The sequence below is a fragment of the Hyla sarda genome, chromosome 2 (assembly GCF_029499605.1).
Source record: "Hyla sarda isolate aHylSar1 chromosome 2, aHylSar1.hap1, whole genome shotgun sequence".
NCBI classification, from domain to species: Eukaryota; Metazoa; Chordata; class Amphibia; order Anura; family Hylidae; genus Hyla; species Hyla sarda.
Window position 1 is genome coordinate 444467773 of NC_079190.1, and position 22056 is coordinate 444489828.

A 22056-nucleotide genomic window follows, 5' to 3' on the forward strand; every position below is an offset into this window, starting at 1 on the left:
TGTTCCGAACGCTTGGAGCGGGTGGCAGGGGTCCTGACGTCACGGCCACGCCCCCTCAATACAAGCCTATGAGAGGGGGCGTGGTGGCTGCCACGCCCCCTCTCATAGGCTTGCATTGAGGGGGCATGGCCGTGACGTCAGGACCCCTGCCACCCGCTTCAAGCGTTCGGAACAAAATCTTCCAAACGCTGGGGCAGCAGAGTACCCCTTTATTATGATGTACAATCCACAGAAGACAAATTCATAAAGGGCGTGTGAAAATCTTATCACTTAACCAAGCATTGGTTAAATATGATGTGTTGCCCTTTGATGCAGGATCTTAGGGTTCTTACTGTTGTGTACTATTCCAAACAATTTGTAGATGGTTAGGGTTGACTGAGCCTGTCCTAGTATGTTGGTATGGATAAATGAACGTTGTCCTGAGCTATAACCAACAAGTACATTTCAACAGGGCTAAGACAAGCAGTTTTTTTTTTATCTGACCAAATCCTGTAAATAAGCAGACCGAAATCCAATGGACCCCATTGGGATCTGTTGGTGTCCTTTGTGCAACAGCCCAGACTCTGCGACAGAAGGCCCTGATATATATATATATATATATATATATATACACACATACAGTGATCCCTCAACTTACAATGGCCTCAACATACATTAGTTTCAACATACAATGGTCTTTTCTGGACGATTGTAACTTGAAACCAGACTCAACATACAATGCTATGGAATCTGCGAAACATGTCAATGGCCGGAAGAACTGACCAATCAGAATGGACATTCACTGGTAAAACCCCTGTATAACTGAAGTGTATGCACTGACTGGTGTCAGGTAGAGACCCCTACAGTACAGGGAGGTATTACATGTTCTGTTCTCTTTACCTGTGCCATGGTTAGCTGCTTCTTTGGACACCAGGTGTGGGTCCATTTTACTATTTTTAGTACATTGCGTGTTCTGTACAGGACCCTGAAGAAGCTCCTGTCCTCTACATAGACCAGTGCTTCCCAAAGAGGGGGCCTCCAGCTATTGCAAAACTACAACTCCCAGCATGCCCGGACAGCCGAAGGCTGTCCAGGCATGCTGGGAGTTGTAGTTTTGCAACAACTAGAGGCACTCTCTTTGGGAAACACTGAAATAGACAGTTATTTACAGCTCCCAGCAGATCTTTCTTTATTTAATATGTAAGGATTTGCTTTATCTGTATTAGTTATCTAATATTTATCTTCATTCTTCACTTTTTCCTATTTTTGGATGACATTTTTGGGCTTCAGAACCAATTACCAGGTTTCCATAGAGTTATGGTCTCAACATACGATGATTTCAACATACAATGGTCGTCCTGGAACCAATTAATATTGTAACTTGAGGGAGCACTGCATATATATATATATATATATATGAACTAGGTCTTAGCTGGGTGCAACATGCAGATCAGGGATGACTTTGTCAGTCAACAGTTCCACCCACAACAAACCCGTAAGAATGAAATGTATCTTCAGCTCAAACAAAAGAACAAGAAAACTGTTTTACTTTGCAATCTGGTTGTAACAATAACACAGACAGGGAGTGGACAACGTTTCAGTACGAGATAAACTTTGTGGAGTTAATTGATCTTCAAGAGGGCAAAGGCAGATTGATATCTCTGGTCCACAATTCTCTGCCCAGTTGTCAGGTGCCCCAGTGCCCCCATAATAGTGTTGGTGGCCACAGTCAGTTATTGTTTGCACTTTACATTCCTTCTTCATATATGAGAATGCTTCCCTTCATCATACTCCGTGTTTGAGTGTATATTAGTTGTTAGGAAGCATTTGAGAACCTACCATGCTTATCGTATTGTTTGAGACTTACAAGCCCATTTATCATTTCCTAATGTTGCTGGTGACAGGAAAGCTGAGAAGATACTTGCAGGGCCGGTTGTGCCTATAGGCAAAATAGGCAGCTGCCTAGAGTACCTTCTTGATGAGGGCGCCGCTCTGCCTGCTGCAAGTAAATTAGTAACCGGCCAGCATCCGAAGCCTCTGCCGCTCATCCAAAGCACCCGCCCAGCCAGCACCACCATCGCACCCCCGTCACCCCAGTAGTAAGGAGATTACATGAGGAGGGGGTTTGTTACAGTGTGTCACCCCAGTAGTAAGGAGATTACATGAGGAGGGGGTTTGTTACAGTGTGTCACCCCAGTAGTAAGGAGATAACATGAGGAGGGGGTTTGTTACAGCGTGTCACCCCAGTAGTAAGGAGATTCCATGAGGAGGAGGTTTTATACAGTGTGTCAACCCAGTAATAAGGTGATTACATGAGGAGGAGGTTTGTTACAGTGTGTCACCCCAGTAGTAAGGAGATTACATGAGGAGGAGGTTTGTTACAGTGTGTCACCCCAGTAGTAAGGTGATAACATGAGGAGGAGGTTTTATACAGTGTGTCACCCCAGTAGTAAGGAGATTACATGAGGAGGAGGTTTTATACAGTGTGTCACCCCAGTAGTAAGGACATTACATGAGATGGAGGTTTGTTACAGTGTGTCACCCCAGTAGTAAGGAGATTATATAAGGAGGGGGTTTGTTACAGTGTGTCACCCCAGTAGTAAGGAGATTCCATGAGGATGATTTATACAGTGTGTCACCCCAGTAGTAAGGAGATTACATGAGGAGGAGGTTTTATACAGTGTGTCAACCCAGTAATAAGGTGATTACATGAGGAGGAGGTTTGTTACAGTGTGTCACCCCAGTAGTAAGGAGATTACATGAGGAGGAGGTTTGTTACAGTGTGTCACCCCAGTAGTAAGGTGATAACATGAGGAGGAGGTTTTATACAGTGTGTCACCCCAGTAGTAAGGAGATTACATGAGGAGGAGGTTTTATACAGTGTGTCACCCCAGTAGTAAGGACATTACATGAGATGGAGGTTTGTTACAGTGTGTCACCCCAGTAGTAAGGAGATTATATAAGGAGGGGGTTTGTTACAGTGTGTCACCCCAGTAGTAAGGAGATTCCATGAGGAGGATTTATACAGTGTGTCACCCCAGTAGTAAGGAGATTACATGAGGAGGAGGTTTGTTACAGTGTGTCACCCCAGTAGTAAGGTGATTACATGAGGAGGATTTATACAGTGTGTCACCCCAGTAGTAAGGAGATTACATGAGGAGGGGGTTTGTTACAGTGTGTCACCCCAGTAGTAAGGAGATTATATGAGGAGGAGGTTTGTTACAGTGTGTCACCCCAGTAGTAAGGTGATTACATGAGGAGAATGTATACAGTGTGTCACCCCAGTAGTAAGGAGATTACATGAGGAGGGTTTTTTTTTACAATGTGTCACCCCAGTAGTAAGGAGATTACATGAGGAGGGGGTTTGTTACAGTGTGTCACCCCAGTAGTAAGGTGATTACATGAGGAGGATTTATACAGTCTGTCACCCCAGTAGTAAGGAGATTACATGAGGAGGGGGTTTGTTACGTGTGTCACCACAGTAGTAAGGATATTCCATGAGGAGGATTTATACAGTGTGTCACCCCAGTAGTAAGGTGATTACATGAGGAGGGGGTTTGTTACAGTGTGTCACCCCAGTAGTAAGGAGATTACATGCGGAGAAGGTGTGTTACAGTCTGTCACCCCAGTAGTAAGGAGATTACATGAGGAGGGGGTTTGTTACAGTGTGTCACCCCAGTAGTAAGGTGATTACATGAGGAGGAGGTTTGTTACAGTGTGACACCCCAGTAGTAAGGAGATTACATGAGGAGGATTTATACAGTGTGTCACCCCAGTAGTAAGGTGGGGCAGGTCAAAGGGCGGGGTCAATGGGCTGCAAAATTAGCATCCGCCTAGGGTGGCAAAAATCCTTGCACCAGTCCTGTACTTATGATACTTATCTAGAAGCCATTGAAAGGCACATGCTGGTGACCTAAAACCTAGATCTGCGGATGCCTACTATGCCATATATTGGAAGATTTTGCCATCAATGCTGAAGCATCACCATTTTACCTCCATAGTCTTCAGATAGGCTATTATAGTAAGAAATGCACAACCTATACTTTTTATTCCATTCAAAAACCAAGCTACTCTACTAATGCAAATTTACTGGCGGTGTGCTACATCCCGAGTTATAATGAAATGCAACACTAATGCTTCAACATGAAGGCGGAATCAGATGATACTGGAGCAATAACAAGGTCTTATTCCTGCTCGGACATTGGCTACTTAGTATTCCTACCGACTAACATTCTTTTGGCAGGGATATTCATTCAAAGCCAGTGAGTTTAAGGCAAAAAAAAGAACAAGTAGAGAGATTACTGATACTTACAGTCCTCCCCTGACCCATACAGATTGGACATAAAAGTGAAGGTCCTTGTTAAGGATTGAGGTTACAGCCTCTTCAAAGTGCAATTGTCTTCCTTCACACGAGTCCAGGGCAAAGAGACTTATTGAAGGTTCGGCAAAGACCTAGAATCGGCAAGAAAAATCGAACTTGTAATATTTTACAGGGATAATTAGATAATTTCATTATACTATAGGGATAATTAGATGTATTATCATTATAAAATAGTGAATTGGTGTAAAACAAGTCAATCCGGAAGGGAAGAGTGTGTATACAGTATCTGTGTATGAAGAGGTGGAAATATCATTCCATAGCCTTAAAAAGTAGGGTGACCGCTAAAGGATGATTCAAGCACTTGCGCTGGCCTTTACTGTTGAAATAAGAACTGGCCATAGGGACCAAGTACACCAGTGTTTCCCAACCAGTGTGCCTCCAGCTGTTGCAAAACTACAACTCCCAGCATGCCCGGACAGCCGTGGGCTGTCCGAGCATGCTGGGTGTTGTAGTTTTGCAACAGCTGGAGGCACACTGGTTGGGAAACACCGAAGCACACCATGACCCCTGCTGTCTACAATTCCATCAAGGTACTTTCTGGGCTTTTCTAAAAAATAAAAAAAATAGTCATAAGCAATCTGAGGTTTCACTGATGGATGCAGAATAAGCTACTGAGTAGGACATTTCTCCAAAATATGCTAAGCATGACTAGGAATGTCTTGGAAGTATATGATGGAACTACTACAAACTACATTATAAAAGGATAGGGGATCAGCTGTCTGATTGTGGGGGTCCCACTGCTGGGGACCCCACGAACTTGTCTTCGGCACCCCAGACATCCGGTGCATGGAGCGAACTTTGCTCCATGCCGGATGACTGGCGATGCAGGGCAGAGGCTCGTCACGCCCTGCCCGTGACATCACAGCCACTCCCATAGACTTGCATTGAAGGGGCGTGGCTGTGACATCATGCAGTACCCCTTTAAGGAGTTTTCTGGTTTTATGCAATTTTGCCATATGATTTTTGGATCTGTACATAGTACACACACATATGCTTTTTTTTGGTCCTCTATTTTGCAGGTGTTCTCCTGAATACCAGCCCAGAGGTAAGAAGCGATGCTTTATGCCTCATTTTGATGTTTATGGCATCAAATGAAGTCTGATCTGCAACGAATCCTCCTGAAATTAGTTTTGGGAAGTTCGCTTATGGCTAATAACTAACTTTGAACTCTGGGAAGCATTAGGTCTGTACCAATTTTCAGCCTCTGACTATCAAAACAAGTGGTCCTATTCACTGACAGCAAACAGACAACTTAAAGGGGTTATCTAGGAAAAAACTTTTTTCTATATATCAACTGGCTCCAGAAAGGTAAACAGATTTGTAAATTACTTCTATTAAAAAATCTTAATCCTTTCAGTACTTATGAGCTGCTGAAATTGAGCTGTTTTTTTTCTGTCTAAGTGCTCTCTGATGACACCTGTCTCGGGAACCGCCCAGTTTAGAAGCAAATCCCCATAGCAAACCTCTTCTACTTTGCTCTCTGCTGACATCTCTGCTTGTCTCGGGAACTGCACACTGTTGCCAGATAGAAAACAACAACTCAACTTCAGCAGTTGATAATTATTGAAAGGATTAAGATTTTTTAATAGAAGTAATTTACAAATCTGTTTAACTTTCTGGAGCCAGTTGATATATATATAAAAAAAAGTTTTTTCATGGAATACCCCTTTAAAAATGGCAATAGTTTGAAATGCTAAATATATTAGAAATGCGCAATGTATACAAATATACGGTTACAAGTGCATCAAGAGCAATTCACTCTGGTAGTGGAAGTTAATGGAAAATCACTGGCTTCCTTAACGCACATATGCATATTGTCATTTGTACTAATGAATAATTTAAGGCAAGTCATCAGAAGAACATGGGACTACCACTGACTGACTACTGACATTAGGAAAATTACATTTTATATTGAACTTTGCAAACTGAGAGAACAGATGCCAACAACGTCTTACATAATCTATTGGCTTGATGTATTTGATCTCAGCTGTAGGGCATCCACATGAAGCCAAGTCTGGAAAAAGCCCCTCTTCTAACACACACAGATTGTCACAAGTGTCAGCTTTGTAGCACAGCAGCCAGCTGGAAGAGATAATGGATTGGCAAAATAAATCAGAATTGGTCAATACAGAAAGACAACGTATGCAAAGTATAGTGTAGAGTCGGATGAGGGGGGGGGGGTCCGAGAGCAGCCTGTGACCCAACCAACCGGAACAACATGGGGTTTTCAAGCCATTCACTTGGTGGGCAGTTGACCTCCATTCTTGTAATCGATAAGGGTCCCAGAGGTCAAAGTAAACAACGAAAATTATACCGCTCACCTTCGCTCCGCGTGGAGTGCTCGGATCCGCGCCAGGCCAGGAACTTGCTTCAAGTGCCATAATACAAAAAGAATTTTCAATCCAGCTTGCCCATAAAACGTGCCCTTATTTGGTATGCATTAGGGTAGGGTCACACTTAGTGTATTTGATGCAGCTGCGTATTCTTCTATATACACAGATGATTTACACCAGGTCACCATTCTTGTAGTTTATGGAAACACCTTTAATTGCAGGGAGCACAGGACTGGACGCCAAGCCACATCCTCGGTTCAGGTTCACAGCAAAGAACAGGATTTGGTCTGCATTAAAATGTGTTTCTTAACTGCAATACTACTGTGAATGCCCCATCACGTGAGTCTTAACGAGTTTCACGTGCATGTACCCATTGACTTCAGTGGGTAGGAGAATACGCAGCAAAGAACAGGATATATCCAGCTCCACAAAAACTTAAAGTTCCAAATCTTTACTTAAAATTGATTAAAACATGGCACACAAACACATACACAAAAAAAAAAAAATAGCGCTCTAGGGAAATAAAAAAGACGCCAACACGTTTCAAACCCTTAGGTTCTTAATTATGGCATAAGTGGTTGCTACCAGCTTTAGCTGGTAGCAACCACTTATGCCATGATTAAGAACGTAAGGGTTTGAAATGCGTTGGCATCTTTTTTTTTTTTTTTTTTTAAATCTCACTAGAGCATAATTTTTTGTGTCTGTGTGCCATGTTTTAATCAATTTGAAGTAAAGATTTGGGATTTTAATTTTTTGTGGAGCTGGCTATATCCTGTTCTTTGCTGCGTATTATCCTACCCACTGAAGTCAATGGGTACATGCAACGTGTTGAGACTCACGTGATGGGGGATTCACAGTAGTGTTGCAGTGTGAGATACACATTTTAAGGCATACCAAAAAAGGCTAGTTTTATGGAAGAGCACGATCAGAAATTCTTTTTGTATTGTGGTCAACACCCCCCCAATGATCAGTTAGTAATCTTCTATCCTGAGGACAGGGGATAACCCCTTTAACCCCCACAAATGTCCTCATAGAAAGAGGTTATCGTTGGTTAGAAATGTAGTATGGTTTACTGTAAGCAAAGCTTCACTTCCACTAGGGTAATAATGTAACATAAACTAAACTAATAGGATTTGCACATTACCTAAAAGCTAAAGCAATTCTCAATACGTTACTACACAAAAACATCACGCCAAGGTAACATGACAGGCGCTGTAATTTAATGTTCTGCTCCATTTCTGTGGAACCTTAATATAAAAGTATACAGCTGCTAGTGATTGAAGATAGACTTCAAGAACACGATTTGTTTAAATAGCAATTGGTAATTTAAGCATATTACTGTAGATTTCTTTAGCTACAGAATCATTGAATATTACATATGTATGTCCTCTTCCCAGGGGCTCATAATATAGTGTTTAGACATAAATGTGCTTCTTACCATCCTCTTAAGACCTTGAAAGACATGGGCAAAAAGGATGTAAAGTCGGATACGCCCTGTGTGAAATCCATAGTCTCTCCCTGGAATTCGGCACTTGTATAAGCTTTAATCTGCAATAAGCCAAAACATGAAACTGTGAGAATTTTGAAAAATGTGATTATAGGATTAGTAGGACTCAGCTTATCATCTACGTTTCATTTAATAGAGAATTCCAATAATAGAATAGGTCGAAAATCTAATATTAGGTCATCAACCAAATGCATGTCCAATGTTTTGGTTGGGGAGGGGTTAGAATAGTTAATAGGGATAGGCTTCATAGGGGAAAAAAAACATACACCATTGAATTGCATGTTGACTAATGCCAGAAGTCTGTCCAATAAAACTGACGAAGTTGGAGTTGATAATGTCTGAGGAGGATTATGACATAGTGGATATAACAGAGACTTGGTTGGACAATAGCTGTGACTGGGCGGCCAACATATAGGGTTATAGTCTATTCAGGAAGGATCGGACAAAATGGAAAGGGGGAGGAGTTTGTCTTTATGTAAAGTCCAGTCTGAAGGCCGCACTACGGGAGGATATGTGGGAGGGAAACGATAATGTGGAGTCATTATGGGTAGAAATATATGGAGATAAAAATGATAAAATCCTAATAGGAGTTTGCTATAAGCCACCAAACATAAAGGAAGAGGCAGAAGATCAATAACTGAGGCAAATAAACAAGGCAGCAAATCAGAATGATGTGATAATAATGGGGGACTTTAACTATCCTGATATAAACCGGTAGACTGAGACCTGTGAATCTCATAAAGGAAACAGGTTTCTGACTATAGCTAAAGACAATTATCTGTCCCAAATGGTGCAGAGCCCGACCAGAGGGGGCGCTCTGCTAGACTTAATATTAACCAACAGACCTGACAGAGTAACTAATGTACAAGTAGAAGGACACCTAGGAAATAGGGATCATAATATAATACATTATACAGTGGGGATCAAAAGTTTGGGCACCCCAGGTAAAAATTTGTATTAATGTGCATAAAGAAGCCAAGAAAAGATGAAAAAATCTCCAAAAAGGCATCAAATTACAGATTAGACATTCTTATAATATGTCAACAAAAGTTAGATTTTATTTCCATCATTTACACTTTCAAAATAACAGAAAACCAAAAAATGGCGTCTGCAAAAGTTTGGGTACCCTGCAGAGTTAATATCTTGAAACAATGAACTTCAGGAAAGCAAAGTTTGATCAACACAGAGAAGCCCTTAACACTATAAAATGGGATAATGTCCTCAAAAACAAGAATACTGACACTAAATGGGAGACTTTTAAGAATATTTTGAATTCTCACTGTAAGATGTCTATACCTTATGGGAATAAAAGGGTCAGAAATAAAAGAAAACCAATGTGGATGAATAAAAATGTAAAGGGAGCAATAAAGGACAAAAGTAAAGCATTTAAACTACTAAAACAGGACGGCAGTGATGAAGCATTAATAAGCTATAGAGAAAAATGTAAAGGATGTAAAAAAAACAGATAAAAGCCCCAAAAATAGAGACAGAAAGACTCATTGTCAAAGAGACTAAAAATAACCCCCAAATGTTCTTTAACTATATAAATAGCAAAAAGGTCAAAAATGAAAGTGTAGGCCCTTAAAAAAAATGATGAGGAAGAAATTATAAACGGGGATCAGGAAAAAGCAAATATATTAAACAAATTCTTCTCCACTGTGTTCACCGAGGAAAATGAAATGCCAGGTGAAATACAGCGAGATAAGAAAAACTCCCCAGTACAGGTCACCTGTCTAACCCAGGAAGAAGTACAGTGCTGCCTACAAAAAATAAAAATAGACAAATCACCAGGTCCAGATGACATTCACCCCCGTGTTCTAAAGGAATTAAGTAATGTAATAGATAGACCCCTATTTTTAATATTCAAGGACTTTATAGTGACAGGGATGGTTCCCCAGGATTGGCACATAGAAAATGTGGTGCCAATATTTAAAAAGGGAATTATAGGCCTGTTAGTTTAACCTCCGTTGTATGTAAATTGTTTGAGGGGTTTCTAAGAGATGCTATTTTGGAAAATCTTGATAAATGTATAACTCCATATCAGCATGGCTTTATGAGGGATCGGTCCTGTCAAACTAACCTGATCAGGCTTTATGAGGAGGTGAGCTCCAGACTGGACCAGGGGCAATCGCTGGATGTCATATATCAGGATTTTTCTAATGCATTTCATACGGTGCCACATAAATGATTGGTGCATAAAATGAAAAGGATTGGGTTGGGGGAGAATGTGTGTAAGAGGGTAAGTAACTGGCTCAGTGAAAGAAAACAGAGGGTGGTTATTAATGGTACTTATTCTGATTGGGTGATTGTTACTAGTGGGGTACCACAGGGGTCAGTCTTGGGTCCTGTCCCATTTAATATATTCATTAATGACCTTGTGGAGGGATTGTATAGTAAAGTAGCAATCTTTGCAGATGATACTAAACTCTGTAAAGCGGTAAACACTATAGAGGACAGTGCACTGTTACAAATGGATCTGTATAGGTTGGAGGTTTAGGCTGGGAAGTGGCAGATGAGGTTCAACACTGATAAATTTAGGGTAAAGGTAATGCACATGGGGAAGCAAAATCCGGGATGGGATTATGTATTTTACATATTTCCTGACCAGTATTCAAGAGGACTACATTTTTTTAAATCTAGCGAGAGGAATGTATTCAAGTTCCACACTGCCATCTATGACCTCTTGGGCTTCAGGCCAGGCCTAGTCAATCCAGGGGCTGAGGGAGCAGCGCTTTAAGTGCTTTCACCCCACAGTTTTGGAAAATGCAGAATGACAGGAGTACTATTACTTGGAGTCGGGAAGGAATTTTTACCTCTAGTATGAGGGTTTTTTGCCTTCCTCTGGATCAACCCATTAGGGACTCATTAGGGTTATAGGTTGAACTTGATGGACTCTGGTCTTTTTTCAACCTTATGAACATGTTACTATGTTACTACAGGTGACCCAACTACTTTGGTGAAGCAGAGTAAGTGGATTGTGATTGTAATTTGCTAAGGAACTAAGCAGATGTATGGCAGCCTCTGCTCTTGGTACCTACTGCCAAAAAATTTGAAATCTATTGTTGCCATATTATAAGAGTGTGAACTACCTTCTGGCTAAATCGAGTAAATGAAGAGAGAGAAAATTAACCCTTTTCTGTCTAGTGTTTCAATCCACACATCACTCATCATCCCAAATATCACCATGCCTGACATCTTTACCAGGAATTTCCCCTGCAAAATCTACACCATCAGTATGCCCCCCACACTTTGCATAATCTCTAAGAAATGTGGTAGCACCAGCGGAACCACTTGAGCCTGTGACCAAGACCCAGCCAGTTCACAGCTACCATCCCCCTAGTTGGGGTTTCTCCTGGGCTTCGTCTGCCAAGCAGATAAGAGCACAGGTGATGGTAATACCGAAGTAGGGCATCAAAACCAGGAGTTGCACATAGAATTCTTGTTTGCACTAGTTCTTACTCCTGCATAGTGATCTAACTTTTATTAACATTGGTTGCGCTAACAAAATGGCTGCCACCCAAAGAGATATCAGAAAACAAAGAGATATCAGACAATATCGGTAGGGGAAGCAATGTATTAGGAGGACAGGGATAATTGATTTTTAAGATGTAATTCAAATTACTAAAAACTTTATAAAGCCATGCAAAAAACAGGCATACAGAGCAATGATATACGAGGAAAGTAATTTAAGAAGGACAATGTGATGTTATTTTGTACCAGAGGTACATAGAGATCGTACCCAGATAACACACAGTTTATCCATCTTCAATCTGTTTATTTCTTGTATGTCTAGTTGGATTATTATTATAAGCTTTAAAAAACAAGTCTCAAACAAGACAATCAACTTCTTGAGCCAACACGCATACATGCTATTGTATCTAAAAGTTAATATTTGCAAAGCAAATACTTTGTAAAGAGAAGATTCCAGACAACAATATATACCCCAATATATGGTAAATAGGGGCAGAACCAGGCCCTGCATATCCACATTTAATGACCAACCTGTTACGTTCAGTAAATAGAAGCATAAATCATACATTATGGAAAGTCTTCCCACCACTCTGACTGCACAAGTGTGGTGTCCCTGTGCGGAACACACCTGTCCTCCTGTCCAGTCAGAAGGAGGTCACATAGCGTGTCTGCTCCGGGCCCACTACCCAGGTTTAATGTATGATTTAATGTATTGTATTATATTGTCAATGCACTTATATAATGCTATGTCCTAAGGGGTTAACCTGTTTGTGCAGGAGGATGCTTAAGGGATCACATGCTTGCTTCTAGCCAACCAGAGCTGTGGCCCTGCCTCCCCAAAGTCTGCTTGACAGGGTGGAGTTAGTTCAGTCATGGAGAGAGTTGAGAAGAGAGTGGAGGTGACCATTAGACCTCTGCTGTAGACCTGTACCTCACCACAGGCCCAAGAAGATCCAGTTGCAGTACTAAAATATTCCAGAGCGACAGCAACCTTCCTAGGATCCAGCTGATCAGACCTTGTACAGTCCAATTCAAGTTTAGGCAAGTCAAGTTCCAAATAGGTCCGGTCTGGTGGTTAGCCCTACTACAGGATTCCTAGGTGAAGAGTAAGGCCATGTTCACACATGCGGAATGTCCAGCCAGAATTTCACATTGGAATTCTGCTGAAGATTTCATAGCAGCCTAGTCCCGTTGATTTCAACAGGATTCTGCTGCGCAGTGAACACGGACGGAAATTCCGTTTTCCTTTGTCCACACAAAGAATGAACCTGTTCACACTTTGTGCGGACACTGCTGTCACGATGCCGGCTGGCAGGTAGTGGATCCTCTGTGCCAGAGAGGGATTGGCGTGGACCGTGCTAGAGGATCGGTTCTAAGTCACTACTGGTTTTCACCAGAGCCCGCCGCAAAGCGGGATGGTCTTGCTGCGGCGGTAGTGACCAGGTCGTATCCCCTAGCAACGGCTCAACCTCTCTGGCTGCTGAAGATAGGCGCGGTACAAGGGAGTAGACAGAAGCAAGGTCGGACGTAGCAGAAGGTCGGGGCAGGCAGCAAGGATCGTAGTCAGGGGCAACGGCAGAAGGTCTGGAATCACAGGCAAGGAACACACAAGGAACGCTTTCACTGGCACTAGGGCAACAAGATCCGGCGAGGGAGTGAAGGGGAAGTGAGGTGATATAGGGAAGTGCACAGGTGTAAACACTAATTGGAACCACTGCACCAATCAGCGGTGCAGTGGCCCTTTAAATCGCAAAGACCCGGCGCGCGCGCGCCCTAGGGAGCGGGGCCGCGCGCGCCGGGACAGAACTGACGGGGAGCGAGTAAGGTACGGGAGCCGGGGTGCGCATCGCGAGCGGGCGCTACCCGCATCGCGAATCGCATCCCGGCCGGAGGTGGTAACGCAGCGCCCCGGGTCCGTGGAACCGACCGGGGCGCTGCAGTGAGGGAAGTGTAGCGAGCGCTCCGGGGAGGAGCGGGGACCCGGAGCGCTCGGCGTAACAGTACCCCCCCCCTTGGGTCTCCCCCTCTTCTTGGGGCCTGAGAACCTGAGGATCAGACTTTTGTCCAGGATATTGTCCTCAGGTTCCCAGGACCTCTCTTCTGGACCACAACCCTCCCAATCCACTAAAAAAAAAGTTCTTCCCCTGACCTTTTTAGAGGCCAAAATCTCTTTGACAGAGAAGATGTCCGAGGAGCCGGAAACAGGAGTGGGAGGAACAGATTTAGGAGAAAAACGGTTGAGGATGAGAGGTTTAAGAAGAGAGACGTGAAAGGCATTAGGGATACGAAGAGAAGGAGGAAGAAGAAGTTTGTAAGAGACAGGATTAATTTGACACAAAACTTTAAAAGGACCAAGATAGCGTGGTCCCAACTTATAGCTCGGGACACGGAAACGGACATATTTAGCGGAGAGCCATACCTTGTCTCCAGGGGAAAAAATGGGAGGAGCTCTTCTTTTCTTATCTGCGAATCTCTTCATGCGAGAAGAAGCCTGTAAGAGAGAATTTTGGGTCTCTTTCCATATGGTGGAAAGATCACGAGAAATTTCATCCACAGCGGGCAGACCAGAGGGCAAGGGGGTAGGGAGGGGGGGAAGAGGGTGACGGCCGTACACCACGAAAAACGGAGATTTGGAGGAAGATTCAGAGATTCTGAAATTATACGAGAATTCGGCCCAAGGTAGAAGATCTGCCCAGTCATCCTGGCGGGAGGAAACAAAATGTCGTAAATAGTCACCCAAAATCTGGTTAATTCTCTCTACTTGTCCATTGGATTGAGGATGGTATGCAGAAGAAAAATTTAATTTAATCTTGAGTTGTTTACAGAGAGCCCTCCAGAATTTAGACACAAATTGGACGCCTCTATCCGAGACGATCTGTGTAGGCAACCCGTGAAGACGAAAAATGTGTACAAAAAATTGTTTAGCCAACTGAGGCGCTGAAGGAAGACCAGGAAGAGGGATGAAATGTGCCATTTTGGAGAATCGATCAACGACCACCCAAATAACAGTGTTGCCATGGGATGGGGGTAAGTCAGTAATAAAATCCATACCAATCAGAGACCAAGGTTGTTCGGGGACAGGTAGAGGATGAAGAAAACCAGCGGGCTTCTGGCGAGGAGTCTTATCCCGGGCACAGATAGTGCAGGCTCGCACAAAGTCCACCACATCAGTCTCTAGAGTCGGCCACCAATAGAAGCGAGAGATGAGTTGCACAGATTTCTTGATGCCCGCATGACCTGCGAGATGGGAGGAGTGACCCCATTTGAGGATCCCAAGGCGTTGGCGTGGAGAAACAAAGGTCTTTCCTGGAGGAGTTTGCCTGATGGAGGCTGGAGAAGTGGAAATCAGGCAGTCAGGAGGAATGATGTGTTGAGGAGAGAGTTCAATTTCAGAGGCATCTGAGGAACGAGAGAGAGCATCGGCCCTAATGTTTTTATCAGCAGGCCGAAAGTGAATTTCAAAATTAAATCGGGCAAAGAACAGAGACCACCTGGCCTGACGAGGATTCAGCCGTTGGGCAGACTGGAGGTAGGAGAGGTTCTTGTGATCGGTGTAAATAATAACTGGAAATCTTGATCCCTCCAGCAGATGCCTCCATTCCTCAAGTGCTAATTTAATGGCTAGAAGCTCTCGATCCCCGATGGAGTAGTTCCTCTCCGCCGGAGAGAAGGTCCTGGAAAAAAAACCACAAGTAACAGCATGCCCGGAAGAGTTTTTTTGTAGAAGGACAGCTCCAGCTCCCACTGAGGAGGCATCAACCTCCAATAGGAAGGGTTTAGATGGGTCAGGTCTGGAGAGCACGGGAGCCGAAGAAAAGGCAGACTTGAGTCGTTTAAAGGCGTCTTCCGCTTGAGGAGGCCAAGACTTGGGATCGGCATTTTTTTTTGTTAAAGCCACAATAGGAGCCACAATGGTAGAAAAATGTGGAATAAATTGCCTGTAATAATTGGCGAACCCCAAAAAACGTTGGATGGCACGGAGTCCGGAGGGGCGTGGCCAATCTAAGACGGCAGAGAGTTTATCTGGGTCCATTTGTAGTCCCTGGCCAGAGACCAAGTATCCTAGAAAAGGAAGAGATTGGCATTCAAACAGACATTTCTCTATTTTGGCATAGAGTTGATTATCACGAAGTCTCTGAAGAACCATACGGACATGCTGGCGGTGTTCTTCAAGATTGGCAGAAAAAATCAGGATATCGTCCAGATATACAACAACACAGGAGTATAGTAGATCACGAAAAATTTCATTAACAAAGTCTTGGAAGACGGCAGGGGCGTTGCATAGACCAAAGGGCATGACCAGATACTCAAAGTGTCCATCTCTGGTGTTAAATGCCGTTTTCCATTCATCCCCCTCTCTGATGCGGATGAGATTATAAGCACCTCTTAAGTCCAGTTTGGTAAAAATATGGGCACCTTGGAGACGATCAAAGAGTTCAGAGATGAGGGGTAGGGGGTAGCGGTTCTTAACCGTGATTTTATTAAGACCGCGGTAGTCAATGCAAGGACGTAGAGAGCCATCTTTTTTGGACACAAAGAAAAATCCGGCTCCGGCAGGAGAGGAGGATTTACGGATAAAGCCCTTTTTTAAATTTTCTTGGACGTATTCAGACATGGCAAGAGTCTCTGGGACGGACAGAGGATAGATTCTGCCCCGGGGTGGAGTAGTGCCCGGGAGGAGGTCAATGGGACAATCATAAGGCCTGTGAGGAGGTAGAGTCTCAGCTTGTTTTTTGCAAAAAACGTCCGCAAAGTCCATATAGGCCTTAGGGAGACCGGTTACATGAGGAAGCACAGGGACACGGCAAGGTTTACTGGGAACCGGTTTTAAGCAGTCCTTGGAACAAGAGGGCCCCCAACTCTTGATCTCCCCAGTGGACCAATCCAGGATTGGGGAATGGAGTTGAAGCCAGGGAAGTCCAAGAAGGATTTCAGAAGTGCAATTGGGGAGGACCAACAGTTCAATCCTCTCGTGATGAGATCCGATGCACATTAGAAGGGGCTCCGTGCGGAAACGTATAGTACAGTCCAATCTTTCATTGTTTACACAATTGATGTAGAGGGGTCTGGCGAGACTGGTCACCGGGATGTTGAACCTGTTGACGAGAGAGGCTAAGATGAAATTTCCTGCAGATCCAGAGTCCAAGAAGGCCACAGCAGAGAAGGAGAAGGCAGAGGCAGACATCCGCACAGGCACAGTAAGACGTGGAGAAGCAGAGTAGACATCAAGGACTGTCTCACTTTTGTGCGGAGTCAGCGGACGTCTTTCCAGGCGGGGAGGACGGATAGGACAATCCTTCAGGAAGTGTTCGGTACTAGCACAGTACAGGCAGAGATTCTCCATGCGGCGTCGTGTCCTCTCTTGGGGTGTCAGGCGAGACCGGTCGACCTGCATAGCCTCCACGGCGGGAGGCACAGGAACAGATTGCAGGGGACCAGAGGAGAGAGGAGCCGGGGAGAAGAAACGCCTCGTGCGAACAGAGTCCATATCCTGGCGGAGCTCCTGACGCCGTTCGGAAAAACGCATGTCAATGCGAGTGGCAAGATGGATGAGTTCATGTAGGTTAGCAGGGATTTCTCGTGCGGCCAGAACATCTTTAATGTTGCTGGATAGGCCTTTTTTAAAGGTCGCGCAGAGTGCCTCATTATTCCAGGATAATTCTGAAGCAAGGGTACGGAACTGTACGGCATACTCGCCAACGGAAGAATTACCCTGGACCAGGTTCAACAGGGCAGTCTCAGCAGAAGAGGCTCGGGCAGGTTCCTCAAAGACACTTCGAATTTCCGAGAAGAAGGAGTGTACAGAGGCAGTGACGGGGTCATTGCGGTCCCAGAGCGGTGTGGCCCAAGCCAGGGCTTTTCCAGACAGCAGGCTGACTACGAAAGCCACCTTAGACCTTTCAGTGGGGAACTGGTCCGACATCATCTCCAAGTGTAATGAACATTGGGAAAGAAAGCCACGGCAAAACTTAGAGTCCCCATCAAATTTATCCGGCAAGGATAGTCGTATTCCAGAAGCGGCCACTCGCTGCGGAGGAGGTACAGGAGCTGGCGGAGGAGATGATTGCTGGAGCTGTGGTAGTAACTGTTGTAGCATAACAGTCAGTTGAGACAGCTGTTGGCCTTGTTGCGCAATCTGTTGTGACTGCTGGGCGACCACCGTGGTGAGGTCAGCGACAACTGGCAGAGGAACTTCAGCGGGATCCATGGCCGGATCTACTGTCACGATGCCGGCTGGCAGGTAGTGGATCCTCTGTGCCAGAGAGGGATTGGCGTGGACCGTGCTAGAGGATCGGTTCTAAGTCACTACTGGTTTTCACCAGAGCCCGCCGCAAAGCGGGATGGTCTTGCTGCGGCGGTAGTGACCAGGTCGTATCCCCTAGCAACGGCTCAACCTCTCTGGCTGCTGAAGATAGGCGCGGTACAAGGGAGTAGACAGAAGCAAGGTCGGACGTAGCAGAAGGTCGGGGCAGGCAGCAAGGATCGTAGTCAGGGGCAACGGCAGAAGGTCTGGAATCACAGGCAAGGAACACACAAGGAACGCTTTCACTGGCACTAGGGCAACAAGATCCGGCGAGGGAGTGAAGGGGAAGTGAGGTGATATAGGGAAGTGCACAGGTGTAAACACTAATTGGAACCACTGCACCAATCAGCGGTGCAGTGGCCCTTTAAATCGCAAAGACCCGGCGCGCGCGCGCCCTAGGGAGCGGGGCCGCGCGCGCCGGGACAGAACTGACGGGGAGCGAGTAAGGTACGGGAGCCGGGGTGCGCATCGCGAGCGGGCGCTACCCGCATCGCGAATCGCATCCCGGCCGGAGGTGGTAACGCAGCGCCCCGGGTCCGTGGAACCGACCGGGGCGCTGCAGTGAGGGAAGTGTAGCGAGCGCTCCGGGGAGGAGCGGGGACCCGGAGCGCTCGGCGTAACAACTGCATTGAATGCATTCCTGTACAGACTTCCCAAACTCTTTACAGAAAGTCTGATTTTCCCTGCAGACATTCCGAAAGTGTGATCATAGCCCAAAGCTAGTGGGTGTCAGCTCCCAAGTCTCCTAGAAGGTACATAATTCAAGACAGTCCAGTTTAAACCATTTTAAGCAATCAAGAAGCTACTTTATCAGCAAGGACTACAAGTCACATAGGGGGAGATTATTCAAAACAAAGGAAAAGTTGCCCAGTTGCCCATAGCAACCAATCAGATTGCTTCTTTCATTTTGCATAGGCCTTGTTAAAAATGAAAGAAGCAAGATGATTGGTTGCTATGGGCAACTGGTCGACTTTTCCTCTGGACAGGTTTTGGTAAATCTTCCCCATAGTGCCCTGATGCAACTGTGATCCCTGCAGACAACTTCTGTGAACTTTACACTACTGTGTGAACGGTTCCTGTATCAATGGAGTAAAATATAGTTTTCCATAACCCTGCATTGTGGTGATTATTGTCCCCAGTGCTTGGCTCAGGATAACTGTGTAATCCTTGGAGCATGGTGGTTAACGCTATCCTGGCGTCACGGACAGCGTGTTGCAACATTCATCAGCACCAACCACACATGGGTGTAAAAACATATATTTTATCATTTTATTCTTCTCTCTAGACCACTGCAAACAATTCAAAATTGATGTATAAAATGTATATTTATCATATTAAAGAGAACCTCCCAGGTCCCCGAGGCCTTACACACCAGCCCCAGGACCTGACAGGTCAGGATAACAGCATTTCAATGCTGTTCTCTTCAGCTATATGCGTATGTTGCATAGAGCTAAAAAAGAAGATTGAATGGGGCATGACGTGACAGCTTACAGTTATGCTCACCATGCCCTCTTCTAGCCTGTTAGGCTTGAATTATAGCCTGAGTGCTGGACTTCTGAACATGGACCCAGGGACCTAAGTCTCTTTAAAGGAACAGAAACTTTTTAATTTTGTCCTGGGAGATCATCCATGCCCATTCTCTTCACTATCCTGTGTCTGGCTATAAGACAACTGGCTGAAGCAGGAGCCTCCCCCCTCTTGTCCTATCTGCAGTAGGATTGCTAATCCCCACCCAAACTGTCATACATATAATATTATTCACATGCATCACCATGTTAAGCGTAATGGTTTTAGGACTGTCTAGTATAAACATTTTAATTCCATATTGGGGACTCCTACTAGGGCATGCAGACATTATCAAGAGAAGACTACACATGGGATCCCCTCTATTAGAGCAGAAAGCAACAGCTTTTGCTATAGAGAACGTGCTTTGACTACGTGTTACCTAGTCATCCATGGACTTTTCTGTAGTACTTTTCCCCAAAGTAAAATCCACAGTAAAATGTTGAAGCATTGCCTGCTTCTCCAGCAATAACAGCTAACCACCTGGGGGTTACAGTAGTTTGAGACCCAGTGATCACCTTTGAAAAGACCGGGATCTTAGGCGAGTAACCCCTTTAAATTTTATTAGGCTGTGTTTCCACTTTGGCATAACTACCATTGCAGCTTTCCAAAAACCTACTTGGAAACCAAGCCTTAGGCAAGAAAAGTTCATTTAATCCTGCTGTGCCATTTACCACAATGGACACAGTTTACTTAGTATTATTTAGATCACATGTGGAGCACAGCCTGAAGATATTGGTGCAAATGCATGATTTTCTTACTTCTTAAATATTAGAAAATAAAGGGGTTAGAATAAAGAAGTAATATTTAGAATAAAGAAGTAATGGTATTCTGAATATCAAGCAAAAAAAAAAAAAGTCAGGTATTTTGATTGATTTCTAATGATGACTAATTTTGTTATATATGAGATCAACACTAATGTGAGCAGAGACTAAACCCTTCATACTTTAACACTCAATGCTTCAAATATTTATTTAATTTATGAATTTATTTATTTTTATGAGAGAAAATGAGAAAATATAACTTACCAAATGTTTCATGTCATTCCGTCCGAGTGGTTCCTGGAAATGAATGAACCTTATCTCAGTATGTTTTTGGACAAGACTGTTCTATTATATTATATACACACACAGTATATATAGTAACCATCCAGCATGTAATATTAGTGAACTTAGAATATACTTTTTTTTACCCCCAACTAAATTAATAGACACCATAAAAATTTAACACAGAGACGACAAACAGTTATTTATTTTCTTTGGACTTGTCTATTGAAACGTTGAACACCACCAATTGTACGTATATGCAGCCCAGGCACAACACACATCCAGCATCCACTCCATGATATCGGTATAGAACCAGCTCACGTATATAGCAGTAGCCAGGTGTATCCATTACGGAGTTATTTATTTTCTACTTTTCCTGGTTTTCCCAAAGAGCATTTGGGTGCCCTTCTCCCACAGTTTATACTTAAAGGGGCACTCCGCTGCTCAGCGTTTGGAACAAACTGTTCCAAATGCTGGAGCCGTCGCCGGGAGCTCATGACGTCATAGTCCCACGCCTCATGATGTCCCACCCCCTCAATGCAAGTCTATGGGAGGGGTGTGAGGGGGCGGGCATGACATCATGAGGGGATGGGGCTACTACATCACAAGCAGCCGGTGTCGGCTCCAGTGGAGTACCACTTTAAACTTTTATTTTATTTTTATTTCTTTTTTGTCACTGACTTTTCTACTACTCTTCAACTTACTTACAGAAAGTCACGCACCACTTCATAACTTTTGTTTTAAATAAAAAATGGGGTATAGGTTTCCTATAAAAAAAAAAAACTGCAACTTTTAAAGTTGCCATCAGTAGCATGCAGACCACACCCACTACGCTTGACAATATGAAAAAGTGCCGAGCATGGCACAAACACAGCACACAACCTTGATAAGCTTGACTAATAAATTAACCTCTTCAGGACACAGGGCGTATGCATACACCCTGCATTCCGAGTCCTTAAGGACCGAGGGCGTATCCATATGCCCGTGGGAAATCCGGTCCCCACCGCTAACCGGTTGGGGACCGGAGCCGGATGCCTGCTGAAATCATTCAGCAGGCACCCTGGCACATCGCCCAGGGGGGTCCTGATAGCCCCCCATGTCGGCGATCGGAGAAAATCGCATGTCAATTCAGACATGCGATTTTCTCCAATTACGGGCTGATCGGGTCTCTGGTGACCCGATCACCCGGAAAATAGGGCTGATCGGAGCTGTCAGCAACAGCCCCGATCAGCCTAAAGGATAGGATTGAGGTCGCAAAGGTGCGATCTCCTCCTATCCCCTGCCATTACTCAGAACGGAGTTCTGACCAATGGTAGCGCAGGACAGGGGGTTGCCATGGCAACCCCCATTCTGCCCGCCCCTGGATGTCGAGGGGCTACGGGAAGAAGATGGAGGCCGTACCTGCAGGAGAAGATGCCTGGGGACCTAGGATCTTCGCTGGAGATTGCTGGATCTTTGCTCAGGTAGGGAAT

General features: G+C 44.5%; 1 protein-coding gene across 1 annotated transcript in view; it reads right to left on the reverse strand.

Annotated features, from left to right (window-relative positions):
• CRYBG3 (crystallin beta-gamma domain containing 3) overlaps positions 1 to 22056 on the reverse strand; it is a 204293-nt gene that overhangs the window by 24293 nt on the left and 157944 nt on the right. Inside the window, exons 15-18 of the mRNA XM_056559317.1 lie at positions 20567 to 20599; positions 8132 to 8241; positions 6316 to 6442; positions 4292 to 4431 (exon numbers count right to left, since the gene is read on the reverse strand). Coding sequence (XP_056415292.1) covers positions 4292 to 4431; positions 6316 to 6442; positions 8132 to 8241; positions 20567 to 20599 — 410 coding nt within the window. The remainder of the gene's footprint in view (positions 1 to 4291; positions 4432 to 6315; positions 6443 to 8131; positions 8242 to 20566; positions 20600 to 22056) is intronic.